Source organism: Cupressus sempervirens, chromosome 9, assembly GCF_028749045.1.
Source record: "Cupressus sempervirens isolate cs-2001-9-10 chromosome 9, ASM2874904v1, whole genome shotgun sequence".
Lineage (NCBI taxonomy): Eukaryota > Viridiplantae > Streptophyta > Pinopsida > Cupressales > Cupressaceae > Cupressus > Cupressus sempervirens.
Window position 1 is genome coordinate 348,917,610 of NC_143126.1, and position 15,532 is coordinate 348,933,141.

General features: G+C 36.4%; 1 protein-coding gene across 3 annotated transcripts in view; it reads left to right on the forward strand.

Moving 5' to 3' along the window:
* LOC149538749 (Mitochondrial substrate carrier family protein) overlaps positions 1-15,532 on the forward strand; it is a 221,965-nt gene that overhangs the window by 116,442 nt on the left and 89,991 nt on the right. For all 3 annotated transcript variants that reach the window (XM_089800072.1, XM_089800071.1, XM_089800073.1), the window contains one exon: positions 10,481-10,625. In XM_089800072.1, coding sequence (XP_089656198.1) covers positions 10,481-10,625 — 145 coding nt within the window. The remainder of the gene's footprint in view (positions 1-10,480; positions 10,626-15,532) is intronic.

A 15,532-nucleotide genomic window follows, 5' to 3' on the forward strand; every position in this document is an offset into this window, starting at 1 on the left:
GACGGCTTCTCTAATCGTTTTACGGCATGAGTTTTCTCCCGACTCCTTAATGCCTGACACACATATCAGGATACGTATTCTTTGTGATTAAAACAAGCTTTTGATAACTTACCTCCTCATCACCACAATTTGTTGTTTATCATTGCTCGTCATCAATGCTATCCATTCAATGATTTGGCTTCAAAACTCATTGTCTCTTTCAACACAGTCTTCATTCTCCTCAAGTTCCTGCTTTACACCAAGCTGCTCCTGAAGCTCTCCAATATGCATCGTATCATCATGAATACCCCAGATTTCTTTTCTATCCATATTGGATGACGATAGTCGCTCTTGCCTTTGCTAATACATAAATCAGTAACCTGGTCTTTGGCCTGAAATCTCACACAAAGACTTCTTTGTCATAGCACCATCTATGCAAAAGATAATATCAATAGTCATAGAATCCATAAAACCACATTCAACATAGCAGACATCGGAGGAAGGAGAACATTTTTCATTCAATCAAATTGTACTTTCCATTTATGAGCCTGGATTTAACAATAATAGATCAGGACTAGATTCATGAGAGAAAATGAATGTGAGTGAGAAATTTCTCTTCTGATCAACAAGGCATCTGTAGCTTCCAATAATGTTCCATGATGTCCATTAAGTTCTTCTCCCCAATATTAGCATATCTTCTCTAGACTAGATTCCAATTGGACTGTAAATGCAGAGTAATATAGATTCTTAGTAAAAAGGAGAAAAAGGTTATACAGATTGAAATGATTTAAATGCTGAACTTAAAAGGATGGCCCGTTTGGAATTGTGTTTACATATGACTATGGTGTATGAAACTTGAAAATGAAAGTTGGGAAAATAAGGGATAAGGGTATCATAACTAATTAGATAAAACAATTTATCCTCATGGCAATATTTTAATGACCCAAAAGATAAAATTGATGGTAAAGCTGAGTGAAAGAGGGTATAAATGGTGGCCTTAGTTTATTAAATTAGGGCTTCATCAGCTATAACGAATTGATTCAATTCACTGTAGGAGATCACTAGAAATGAGGACATTATAGGATTTGGATCCCTGCTAAAGCGCACAAGATGTGTAAATTACTTGCAAAGATCTGTGCGTAAGTTATTTGCACAGGATGTGTATGTGTAATCTCACCTAGCATTTGTAAAGCCTGGCTGCATTCCATTCAAAATCGTTAAACAAGAAAAGATGAATCAAGCCTGACTGCTAGCTGGTGCAAAGCTGGAGTTTTAGCAGAGGAGAGCATCTATGTTCGCGCTACCACATCTAGGTTAAGAGCAGGCATATCAAATCCCTAGTCCCGTTCAATTGCAAGTCAATGTTTTCAGTTTGTAGGCTCTTTGGTCTGTAGAGTTTGTCTAATTGGTTCAAATGATTTGATCGAGTACCATTTGCAAGTGTGGTTAGGGATAGGGAACAACATACAAAGACTCTAGTATAATATATTAATAATAAAATCTTGTTTTTGGTCATTCCTCTTCGGCGATTGATCTTATTTGCATCCTCTAATTTTTCTTTTTATACATCCACACATCCTATTCTTGCATCCCCATCTGTATTCGCACTCGAATTGACAACTTAGGTTTAAACTTGTGTGTCATTTCATTGATGTTTTGTCTCACTTCAGTTCATTATTATCAAATGTCAACAAAAAAAGCTTATTTCTACTTGTTGAGGTTGGTTTTGGAATTTGTTATTTGGTATTGTTAATGGGCAGAATAACAATTTGCAGTAAAAAGATTGTTCTCATTTGTATACCAGTTTATGTTTCTCTATATCACCAATTTATTACTTGAACTTTGATCATATTTTTTTCAAGAGTTGTTGCATTGTGCATTTTTATTTGTGAAGCTAAAGCATTATCAAATAAATGTGAAATTTTGCAACATCATAACCATTCCTTTATACAAGCATGCAAACTGTTTGACAAAATGTTGACTGTAAAAAAAACAAAACTTTGTTGAATAACTGTGGTGGTTATTATAGACCAAGGTCTCCAAAATCACTGCAAGTTGGGTGAGTTTGATGAGTTGGCAAGATGGGTGAGCCTAGCCAAGTTATGTCAACTTGGCAACTTGGCTCGCCAAGTTTTGGGGCATTACTTGCCCAACTTGCCGAGTCCAAGCATGCATAACTCAGATGGGTCTGAGCATGCACTTGCAAGTTTACTCTGCAACTCAAAACTTAGCTCAGGGGATGGAAGAATTTATACAAATTCAATGTTTAAGTATAAATTCCTTATACTTTAAGTTATATTTGTTTAAATATTAAATACTATTAGGATGTTTGAGATAGGTTTCAACTTCATAGGAGTTGAAAGGCAAAATCTAGATTTTTGGATTTTCCAAAAAATTCTATACTCAACCAAATTTCAAGATTCGACACGGCTTCAACTCTCTAACCCCCCATAACCTATTTTTGCTTTTTTAGGTCCAACTGAAGCTAGAACAAGGATTGTCGAAAGGTTTAAAGTTTATAACTTATTTCTTCCAAAATCCCTTAGGTTTCAATTCCATATTCCTGATAGACCTAGTTACAATTTTACAATGGGTATATGATGGATTTATCATTTATGTTCCTTGTTTATGTATGCGATGACAAATCAGCTTCTATTTGATGATGTTTTTGTGTCTTTAAGTTTTAATTTAAAAAAGGTGCATGAAGCAAGTTTTAAATCTTTGTTAATTTCTAAATTTCAAGGGTTTTTTCATTTCGCCAAGTTGTTGCCGAGTCATAGCTGAGTCACGATTCAAGCCGACCTTGCCGAGTCCAAGTTTGGGAACTATGTTACAAACATTTGATGATTTTGGTTATGGTTTGATTATGTGATGGTGGTTTATTTTGTTGAGGATTGCACTTGACATTTAAAGCTTCCATTTTAAGGAGACTTTAATCAGGAGTTGGTCCAACTCTTTTCTCTTAATCCCTTCTCATATCATTGTGCAAAGTGCAATATGCTTTGTTTCAAATCAACCCCATATTTTTGACATACAATTTTTTATGAAAGCATAATATCCATCATCAAATATAATATCGTAACATCTCCATTTGGATGCTAAATGCTAATAATACGAAATTTGCCTTCACAATGAGTTTTGTTTGATTTTATTATCAATATTTGTGGATACTTTTATGATGTATTCACTGCTATCATAGAAACATAAAAACCAACATTTGGGCTTGATATTCACTAGTTATGGTGGTTCACATTGCCATGGTTCTCTTTGTTCACAATCACAACTATAGGTTCTCTATTCTCCATAGGTGCTTTTAGTCTATAGCTCTATCAAATAGTGTTTTTGTGTCTAGAACAATAAATGACATGACAAAGAGGAGAGTTTTCATTTATTGTATTTCTTAACTATCTGCACCCAACTTTTGGCCTCGTTTGTGAACCTTTACTCCCAACAACCCATTACCATGTGCTTTCAGTTAATATGTCGTTTTAAATAATATACAACTTTAGAAAATCTAATAGATAACTCATTTATATTGTGCTTCTGGGTATATGTTGAAATTGTTTGTCATGAACCAATTGACTCATGAAACTGAGTTGCAATTAATCGTAGATTGGGGATCCATAGTTTGAAATGTGCTGCATAATTCCTAATTTAGATTTTATTACATAATATGAATGCTTAATTTATTTTATGATCATCTCATTTGAAAAGCTTTCAACCTCACATTTAAGATCTCAATATGTAGTAGAACCAAGCTTAGTTAAGGAGTTTAGGCCTTTAGGAGAAAATCACTACCATCCCATTGTAACATACTAAAATTTCAGAAAACTAACTAATTCTTATCAAGGAAAACATATCACAATTCTTAACCAAATGAAAGGAGATATCATTAATTCAATTATTCAACTCTTTCACGTGAAATGGAAATATGAACGAACTATAATCACATATCAAATAATTTGGAACTAACAACCATCTAACTACTAGATTCATATGGCATTCAATTATTAACTACTATATCATTTGCAAGAAAACAAACAAACAATTTTGAAATATTATGATGGAAGCAACATTGGTAGCAAATAAATTACGTGTAAAACATAAAAGGGTTACCAAAAATAAAGCAGATGATGTCATTGAGTTGTACAAGCCTTGGCATCTTGACATTTTGGAAGAGAGGAGAAGCACTGCCATGGGCCTAACCTCCCAACCATGGACCCTTAGTATGCCCACACTATCTCCAACAAGAAAGACCCTCCCTACCACGGGAGTTGGCATGGGACACCCTTATCTTGCCACTGAGCATCTTGGTGTTAGAGTGTCGACTAGTCAATTGTTGAGATTGTGGACACATTCCTACCAGCCTATCTTACAATTGTCAGCACCTTGACCTCTGGTGATCATGGTAGCAAACATGCCATTAACTACCTTGGCCAAGGATTTTAGATGGGCAACTTATATGCTCAATCACCCACCTCTCGACTTGACAACAAGAAAAATATAAGGATTTCAATGAGCTATCTTTTTATTTGATTTAGATGTTAATGCTGATCATATTCTTTCTTTCATTGCAAGAAATCTTCCCAATCTTTTCTCCCCTCAACTCGACCATAAAGGTCCTCATTACTCAACAGATTCATAATATAAATTATAGATTTATGAACACTTATTCCTTTGCCATGCCCCTATAGCATCATAAGTAATTATGCTTTTCTTCCTGTTTAATATCACTTACATGGGGAACATTCCATCTCAGAGACATATTGATTATATCTCTCTATGGTATTCATTCGATCAGAACATATGTATATGCAACACTGTATTTATTCCAGGCAGAGCCTGTCGTAGAAATAATAAAAGAATACTGTGGGAAATGATCACACATTCGAATCTGAACTTTCAACTAGGAGAAAGGCTGAAGCTGATAAGAAATCGACATGTTCATAAAGATAAAATATACAATGATAAACATAAGGCATAACTTGATCAATTGGCGTGATTTGATGTAAATGAGTTTTGTAAAAATGCCAACACCTGAGAATTCTAAAAGTGTCCAATGTGTGCCACAGTCTACACCCATTCAAATTACCACCACTATCGAGTACTTGTGTGTGAGTACAAGCAGAGAATACTATGTTGTATAAACAAGAGAAATCTGGAATAGTTAAGATCAATGAGAAAATGCATGTGTGTGCCCCTACGGCAAGAAAAAAGAGCATAAATAAGAAACAAGAAATTGACAAGATGAATAATGGTCACTCATGGTGTGCTTAGTTATGCCAAGACACATTGGAAGACTTTTAAAGTCAAATATCAAAAGAAATATTATAGTCTGATGCCATTTGGTGGCGGTTACAATACAATTGGTCGCTCCAAGCAAATAAATAAATGACCATGGTCAGAGTCAAGAAATTATTTAAGAGTAAAGGTGGCAACATACGCCTAACCCATGCCTTAGTATATTAATGTCATTCATATATTTTCATGCTTGCTTGAGTAATTATGATATACATACATACATACATACATACATACATACATACATACATATATATACATACATACATACATACATACATACATACATACATACATACATATATATCTATACGCTAATGATGAATTTTGTATACATATACATATACATATACACACATATGTATGTGTATACATACATACATATTTCATACCCACCCAAGTATGAGTATAGATGTGATAGTAATATAATAAGACATGATAACTTGCAAGGTATAGAGAGATCATAACACAATGAAGGTAGTATTTCTTATTTAATTCTTTTTAGTGTTTTGCTTATCTACATAGCTCACGGTAATCCTTGCACTTTCTTGTTTGCGTAGCCATTCTGTCCTTGGTCTAGGTGGTTATGTTCATTCTTGATGACCTGACAGTGGATTTAGGTGTCCCCTTCTGAGCTCACAATTTGGCAACACTTCTCCTCGTCGTCATGCTCTTGCAAAATGGAAATGGTCCCAGATATTAACATATTTTCAATAGTTTTGAAATAATAAAAATATGACATAATCATTTTAAATTTCTTAGATAATCATTTTCCAAATGGTTTGATGTTGACTGCAAAGCTTTTCATCGCTCTGTTCGGTCTGCTTTTGAGGCTCACTCTCCTCATTATGCTCACCTTCAGTTGTCTTACCTTCCTTTTCTTTGCCGCAAGAAACTATTCTTCACCACTTCCCAGTGTAAATCCCTCTGCTCCACGTTGATTTGTAATCCCCAACTCCTTTGGCACACTCTTTTCCCCCGCTCCACCCCTCCTTCCATTTTTGACTTTCGCTCCCCAACCACTCACACCATGGCTCTTTATGACATTCTGGGGCAGCCTTCCATTCATCCCATTTCACCTCCCTTTTGTCACCTATTCACCTCCTCTCACATTTACGAGGCCATCAGATCTATGAGTTGCAGCAGAGCGACAGATGATGAGGGGTTCCAAGCTGAACTCTTCAAGTTTGGTGCTTCCATTCTAGGCCCCTATCTCTCCATACTTTTTAATAAGGTGATTTGCACTAGGTTTCTGGTTTCTTGGTCCAGGTATTTGATTTATCCAATCCATAAGACCAGTCTACTTCTGATCCTAGGAATTATAGGACTGTTATTATTGGGCATACATTTGCCAAATTATATGCTACAACACTCAATGCTATGTTATTCGGAGAGCTTGACAGGATGGGCTGTAGAGCTAGAGATCAGGCTGGTTTCCGAGCTGACTATTAGACTATGGATCATATTTTCACTTTACAAGCTATTATTGAGGAGGCTAGACATAGATTGGAGAAAGTTTACTGTTGCTTTGTGGATTTTCGCAAGGCTTTTGATTTTGTTCCTAGGATGGTGGTATTTTAGAGGCTTTAGGAGATTGGGAGTTTAGAGATGTTACTTACGACTATCATGAGACTCTACGAGATTGTTGTGGGTAGATTCAGGACTCTTGATGGTTTCTCTATCCTGATCCATAGCACCATTGGGGTTAAACAAGGCTGTCCTCTCTCTCCCACTTTGTTCGGGTTGTATATTGATGAGCTTGGGGACTTCCTTTTGAAGTCTTCGCTCCTTGGTGATGGTTGCTACTTATACCAAGTGTTGATCTCCATTCTTCTTTTTCCGGACAATGTGATTCTTCTCACTTCTTCTTCAGAGAGTTTGCAAAGGCTTCTGGATGGTTTGGCTTCCTGTTGTGTTCAGAGACAACTATCAGTTAATCTGGGTAAGACTCGGGTTATGATCTTTAATTTCCTTAAGACTTCTCATCTTCACTTCTTTTTTCAAGGACAGTAGATTGAGATCACTTATTCTTATATGTATCTAGGAGTCAAGTTTTTTGGGCCTCGTTTTAGTATGAGACCGGCTATATAGTCCAGAGTTACCAAGGGTATGGGTTCTCTTACTATGCTTGAAAAACAATGCTTTAGACACCATTTTCAGGATACCTCATCCAAGTTATCCCTCTTGGACTCCCTTGTTCGACCGACTGTTTTTTATGGCTCAATGGTTTGGGGGCCTTCTCTCTTTAGTTCTGATTGGGCCTCGATTGAGCGGTTTTAGACATTGCTTCTATGATGCATCATCAAATGTCACAGATTCACTCCTTACAGTATCATTCTTGTAGAGTTTGGTGCTTTTCTCTTCAGTCTTGAGGCTATATTTGATTTGGTTTGGTTTCTTCATTGTCTGCGTGGTTTTGCAAATTCTGTCGGTGAGTGTGACAGATATTCCTACCTGGCATATTGCTCCTCTGTTGCTATTGCACGTTCCGATACTAGCTCTTGGGCTCGTTGTTGGTATGCACAGGCATCTTCTCTATTGAGCTCGATTGGGATTGATATTGATTGTTTTTCTCCTTATCAATTCTCTTTGAATGCCACTGCTCATCTCCCATCTAGACAGGAATTAAATGAGCATGTTAGACTTGACATTTATAGATAGTAAATTAGTACTACTTGGACCAACCCTCATGGTGGCTTACGTTTGAGAATGGCCTTCTGTGCGAAGCACTTTCTTGAGATCAATGATGGGATTATTGTCCGTTCTATTTACCTTTTTCTATGGTGGAGTCATGCCCTTCGTGTCTCTTTGGGTTTTTTCAGAGTTGGTTCCCACCGTCTTCATGCTCAGAGAGACCATCATATTGATAGAGGAGAACATATTTGTAAGCTGCGTACTTTAACCGAGGTCGAGATAGAGACTCACTTTATTTTGTGGTGCTCTATCTTTTATGAGATCAGAGGGAGATTTTATTGTTTGCTCCTAGACTGCTTCTCTCTTTCTACATTCTTCAGTTATTATGACCAATGGTGTCTTGTGCTCTATCTTCAGGAAGCCACTCTGCTTTGTGATAGTACTTTACAGTCTTTGCTTCCTCACCCACTTTGCTCTGACAAGCCTATTACTGCCTTTTTTGCACCCTTAACTCCTTTACAGGGTGTGAAAATGCCGGTTGCTTCTTCTAGTTCTTCTGGTCATTCCAAATCCAGTAGATCTCACAGTGGTTACTTACGTCAGAGACACTCCTCCACGGGTCCACGGAGACAATTCAGGGCTCATGTTCACCTACAGTCTTATCCTTCTGTGATCGATTTCTTTTTGCCAAGGAAAGACTCACAGTGTTCTCCTTGTCCTTTCTCTTCTTTTCTCTTGTTATTTCTTGTTTTTGTTTGGTTTTCTCCTGTGTTACCTGGGGACTTGTTTCCAGCCCTAAGCCTTGAGTTTTGGAAACCGTCCCCGTTTCGAGGACTTGGGGACGGCTGGAAATGTTTCCAAGCTGTCCCCACCTAAGCAAGAAATTTGGAAGCCCGTCCCCAAGACTTTGGAAATGGTCAACATGTTTCTAGATGGTGTTGACCATCCCGGGGACTCCGTAGCCATTTCCTGTCCATCCTGGGGAATGCTTGAAGTTTCCAATTCAAAAATAAAACTTCACTCAAAAAAAAAAAAATGGTGATTTTCTGCCTTTTCGCAGGCCCCACATTAAAATAATATAACATGTTGAAAGTTTTTTTTTTTGGAAGCCATTACAAGCTTAGCATCCAACAATGATTGACTATTCAAACAGTAACTTTTGTTCAACAAACTAGACCAGAAAATGATTATAAATTAGACATCTATTTGATATTCATATTGCAGACTTGGAAATGATTGTTGTTGGGTTGAGGAATGCTCATATTGTTTTTAGCTTTTATTATGCTCTAATAGCAGCAACAATTGCTCAGAAATACATTGTTGTAGGTGATTACTGCCCAAACAAGATGGCTGCTACTTGTCTAGGAAGATTTGGCACAACAAATTCTTTTTTCTTCCGAAATCCACAAGAAAGGGCTCTAAAGTCTAAACATATTGCCCATCTATGGCAGATTGATTCTCTCATTTGATTTCATCCTATGTTCCTATTCTTAGAGGATGATTCGATTTGATGCTATGTTTTCTAGTGATTTGATGAATGAAATTGATAATTTTAAGTTATGTTGCTATGATGAATGTGACAATGTTATTTAGTTCTGAAATTCATGAATATATATATATAAAAAACTGTCACCTGCCGTTCTCTATTTCATCCAAAAAAAAAAGTCTCGGAAACCTGTTTCCCCGTCCCCTTGTTCCCCCGTCTTGGAAACTCGGGGTAACATAACTTTTCTCGGACATCGTTTGGCACTCCTACTGTTGTCAGCTTTTTGGTGGTAAACTCTCAGTGCCATAGACCTTTTGTGGTCTTTTGTTGGACATTAATAATCTTATCTTATCTTATCCTAAATTCATCTTAACTATTAACTAACATGTCACATGACACATTATCTAATAACCTAATTTTCATTTCACAAGAATCAACATATCCTCAACAACTTTATTGATAAATCAATTCACATGAACCAAAACTCTCAACAAATTTACTGAATAACTGACTTCACGAGTTTTTCCAACGGTTAGAATATTATTTAATGTAGCAATATTTAGGATGTAACACCCATCTTCTTCTTGTCCTTGCCTTTATGTGCCTCATCCTATCTCTCTTCACTGTTGTGCGTGTTTATTTATGCATGTATGAATGATGAGCCGCTAATAATACTTGTACTGATTTTTTTTGACTGAGAAGTCAACTCTTCACAAGTTTATCATATTGTTGGCTCATAGAAAGCCAATACTTCTGCAATGTATCCTAATGTATGTCTATTGCTATAGTGTCTTGAATTTGGGAAAGTACTAATAAGTTCCCCTTTTAGCCTGGACATCCTTTTTGTTTGATAATGTTGTTAGGATAAATCCTAATGATATTTCTGTTCCAAGCTGTGTAAATGAACATAGAAGCATTTATTGTTCCAAATTAGTGTAAAATGATGTCAAATATGCTTCTTAATTTTGTTTAGTATTTAGGATGTGATACTTGAATGCATACTTTATTTTATTCGGTCGTTCCTCTATTTTGTGATTCAAATAGATTGTACTATAGAAATGTTTATATTCTATAATGCAGGTCTTTGGGTTATAGCACTAAGGATAATATGCAGATGCCTAGCCAAGGACAAATTATGTCAGTTCAAGCTCTTGGTGGACTTTTTGCTGGTGCTGTAGCATCTTGTGTGACTACTCCACTCGACACCATCAAGACTCGGTTACAGGTAGGGGTGTGACAATTTATTTTAAGAGGTAAACTTGCCACAAAGCCATGTTTGTATTGTTGTTTATAACTTACTATCTTTGTATTAATAATTAAATATAAAAGGGAGTCAGATTTTATTAGCTAATTGGAGCAAATGCTTTTAAAAATCTCTATGATGCATGTTTAGGGATGTTTCAAAGATGGTACTTGTTAAAGGTTGCCAGAAAAATACCTTTGCCTCTATGAACTATCAAGAAAACCTTTCCAAGAACTTAGGCAATTATATTGTATTCTTTAAGGGGAAAAATTGGTTTGAGTAAAAGAGAATTTTGATCATGGGAATACAGATATTTACATGTATAGGCTCAGTTTATGTTTTCATGCCACTCAAGTTCTAAATTTCTCGTCAACCATATCTTCCTATCATTGAGTAGTGGTTATTTGTGCATTTGCATCACACTGACTTTTATCTAGTGTGACAAAATATATTTTAAGAAGAAAGCATGCCACAAAGCCATGTTTATATTGTTGATTATAATCTTTGTATTAATAATCAAATACATAATGGAGTCAGATTTTATAAGCTAATTGGAGCAATTAGTTTTTTTCGTTTGTATGATGCATTTTTTGCAATGTTTCAAAGATGGTACTCGTTAAAGATTGCAAGAAAAATATCATTTCCTCTATGAACTATAAAAAAAACCTTTCCAACAACTTGGGCAATTATATTATGCAAGGGGAAGATAAGTATTCTTTGAGGGGAAAAAATAGTTGAAGTAAAATAGAAAATTATAATCACAGGAATGCAGATTATGTATAGGTTCAGATTATGTGTCCATACCTCTCAAGTTCTTAACCTCTCCTCAACCATATCTTTCTGGCATTAATAGTGGTTATTTGCATATTTGCATCATGTAATTCCCTTTTTTGGGACATTAGAAATCCTAAAGCCCAATTCCTAAAATATTAATTTTGGCTTAAGGGAGCTTAATGCAAATTTATAAAATTGGCCAACTTAATGTTAAAAAGTGGGTTAAAGGTGACAAAGAAGGAAAAAGATGGAAGGATAAGAGAAGGAAAGTGAAGGGTCACCGTTTTGAGCACAATAGAAGGTTGAGTAGGTCATTTTTGGGAATGTTTGGATTATTGTTTGTTTGGAGAATTTGGGTGTCTCTTGGAGAAACATTGGGAGAGTTTACATCTTCTATTTCGGACCTGAGGACACAAACCTTCAGGCCATCGTTGGTCGATTGGACGTAGCCCCGGTTCATCATTGCAGTGGATTCAAGACAGAGTTCACTCTGAGTTTACAGGATCTATTATATGTTTCCAATCTGATTGCTATTGCTGTTTGCAAGATTGAACTCTATGCATGTTATTGTATTGCTGATTTATAATACAATAGCAAATCTGATGTGTTATAACTTAAAACCGAATATTTTAATGATTATTCTCGAATCATTTGCTGGTTTACATTGATGGTTGGATTTGCATGAGTTATCTATTATATGTTGAAACCTGTTTATGATAAAAATTGGTATTAAATCCATTAGGTATACTACAGTGGTATCAGAGGCTCAAACCTGCCAGCTTGTTGGTTATTTTGCATTTGTGATCAAGTTGGTGGTAGTATAGTACCCAATAGAAAACTATTGCCCTAATTGGAAAGTGTTTGCATTGAGGCTGCCCGTTTCTTCTTTAGACAGCCCTGCTTCCATAAAGGCTGTGATAAGTATTACTATGGGAACTTTATATTATAATTCACTGGCATCAATATAAAGTGAAATAATAAATTAATTATTTTCTAAGTTTATTTCAAAATATGAGGGGTTCTTAACTTTTAGAGGAATAGAAGGGTTGTGTAGGAGACTGGTGAGGATCGAAGCCTTATCAACATTGCATTAAGAGGCAGCAGATGTTTGGAAGATTGCAGCCTGTTTATTTCTGCGTGATTGTCTTCTGTGGGAAGGAAAGGGATTACCATTTATCCTGAACTCCAGAGAAATAACCTACTCACGGTAGTGAGAGATCGTGGACGGCGGCTTTTGAAATTGGCTCTTCCGCGGCCATTACTTCTGATCTTCCGCGCCCTCTATCTGTCGCTGTCTCTTCATCTTCGAGTCCCTGTGGAGATCTGTGCAAGGCGGTCGGACTGTGTCGACGCGTCAGATTGCAGAGAAATTTCAACGTAAAGGCTTTTTGTGTATTGTTCTCATTGCCAGAGGAAAAGTTTCAGTGCAAGATTCGTTGGGCTCTGTTTCTTATTTGCGAAGGAGAGATTGTTTGAGTTTGGTATCTCATTTTCTGGCAGAAAAGCGTGGGTTTTCCTTAAAAAAAAAAAAAAAAAAAAAGACTAATTTAAATTGTTCAGAATGAGTGGCAGATGATGCCACAGGAAAGGGGAAATATCAGCAGTTGCCAGAAAGTGTGTAGAATCGGCAAAAAGTGACAGAAATGGTGTGTTCCGTGCATTTTTTGTGTGGGTTCCAGAGTGCCCTAGGACCCCGCGGGGGCACTGCTCCTCGACCCCGCCGGGGGCGTTGCTCCCTGGACCCCTAGTCGTTGCGGATATCAGTCATGAAGTGTGACCAGTTGAGAAGACTTGAAGTTGTTGTAGGCATGGAGTGTTTGTGTACTAGAGGCACTGGGAGTAGGTGTTGGCCGAGAGGCTGTATTGGTGGATGCATAGAGAGCTCGGGAGGAGCTGATCATCCAGTTGGAGGCAGTGCAGCGACACTTGGCTCAGGGTACCGAGGAGTTGAAAACAGAAAAAATAGCATAGGTGGCTATCAAGGTCAACTTCATTAAGGAGGCTATAGATGCAGCGGGATGAATGTGAAAGTGATGTGTCAGAAGCATATTTTTTGTTGTAGTGACTCCGTTAATGTATTTTGTTTGTTAAATTATTTCAGATATTTTGTTAGTTGTTAGGAGACGACTTATCTTTTTGGGGGGAATGGTGTCAGCCGATTGGATTGTCGTCGGTGTTTCTGTAGCCGATGGGAAGATTGTCGTCGGTGTTTCTGTATTTTGTAGCCGACGGGTAAATAGTTTGTAGTGGACATAATGTTTGTGGCCGACGGACTCCTTTGGGAAGGTTCAGCGGATAGTATTTATATCCGGTCTGGGATCATTGTAAATCATCATTGATCTTATCTTATCAAGCATAATGTAATGTTCTGGCATATGCGAATAATAATAAGGAATTCTGCTATTCTGTCTATTATTTGTATGCATTGTTTTCTTTACCCAGTACGATAAACAACTGATATATTTTGGAAGAATGTTCTAAAGTGAGGCTTGTTTTGTTTATTTATTATTCTATGAAGACCAAACCAAATGATGCATAATTCCTAAAGGCATGTTGAAATTTATATTATACTTTGGTTATGTTAGATATTTCTAGGCGTAGCACTTCTATATATTTGTTGGGACATCTTCAGACTATAATATCAGTGCATTTGTTGTGGGACCCGAAAATTATTATAGTGGTTGGCATGAAGTGTAAATGGAGAAACATTAATCAGAGGAAAATTTATTGATAGCGATATTAAAAGTTGGCATTTGTATTAAATAAAAGTTTATTGTTGCTGTTTATTACCAAGATTGAATTATTTAAGCTATTAAATATTCAAGGTAAGGTTGGTTGTTGATTTAAAGTCTAGATATAAATTATTTGCGGGCCCACGCTTACCAAGTTATCTTACGATATACAAACAACCTTATACTATATGCTTTTATGCCATTTGGATTTATTGGCAAAAGGCTTTGGGATCATAAGAGTTTGCCAGTGATTTGGAAGTGCAAATAGGTTTAATGGGAGAAGGTACATAATATTATGCAAGGATCCAAAGAGAGATGTAAAATTACAAGATGGCTTTAAAATAGATGACAAAGAAGCCATATGTAATGCTCCAACTGGCAGTTTTGCATCCATATTGGTGGAATAATTATTGATCTTTATGAAATCTTTGTTTGGCTTTTGTCACATTTGGGAAGATTGCTATGCAACCTTAGTTTAATTCTTCACCTTCCTTTTTTAACCTTTTAATGAACCTTACCCGAGTTTTTCTAGGACGAGACATCAATTTTTGCTTGAGAGACTTCAGAGGCGAGGAGAATCAAAAGTTAGGAAAAACTTGTGCATTAAGTATCCAGTGCTAGAGACGCATTTGTCTCTAAGACACAACTCCAAGGGTGGGAGATGAGTGTCTTGGTAAGTACGAAAATCCATAATGTCATCATTTTAACATAAGTTGATTTGTTCGCACTTAGTCAAGTTTCAAAATTTTTGGAAGTTATTTGGTGTGTTGGGGAGAATTCGAAAGTTCTTGGAGTGCTTAGGTTGTGTCTTACAAGGATGTTGATTGGAAATAACTTCAAAACATTATGTGGAACCTGTTGGTGCTTTCGAAATCAATTACCAACCTTTTGATTGCTCCCCAAACTTCTAGAACGTAAGCTGTTTTTAAAAAAGTCACCCAATTGCTACGATTCATCATCCTATGAGTCAAGAATGACTCTAGATTGCAATAGCTTGTTGAAATGGTATTAAGATGTGTTTTGATTCAGACACCCAACACATGAAAAATAATATTACCTCTCCTAAAAGGTCTTTTTGAGGGAAAACAAGATTGTATTTTTAAATTGGCTATTTACCTCTTAAAAAGTTATAAAAGGAGGTTGAAATTTCTATTGTGAGGTTAGACTTGAGAATGTATATTTTTATGTTGCCGAAGAAAACATAAGTTATAACAAAGCTTCTTCGATACAAAATCCCTCTTTGAGTTGTTAATTATGAGGGCGAAACCTACACTAACTAGCTAGTGTGGTTTCATTTATAGATCACCATTGTTCTACAAATTAAAGCTACATTTCTAGAATTGCATTCATAGATAGCTTGATGTGTCTTGATGAATGTTGGAC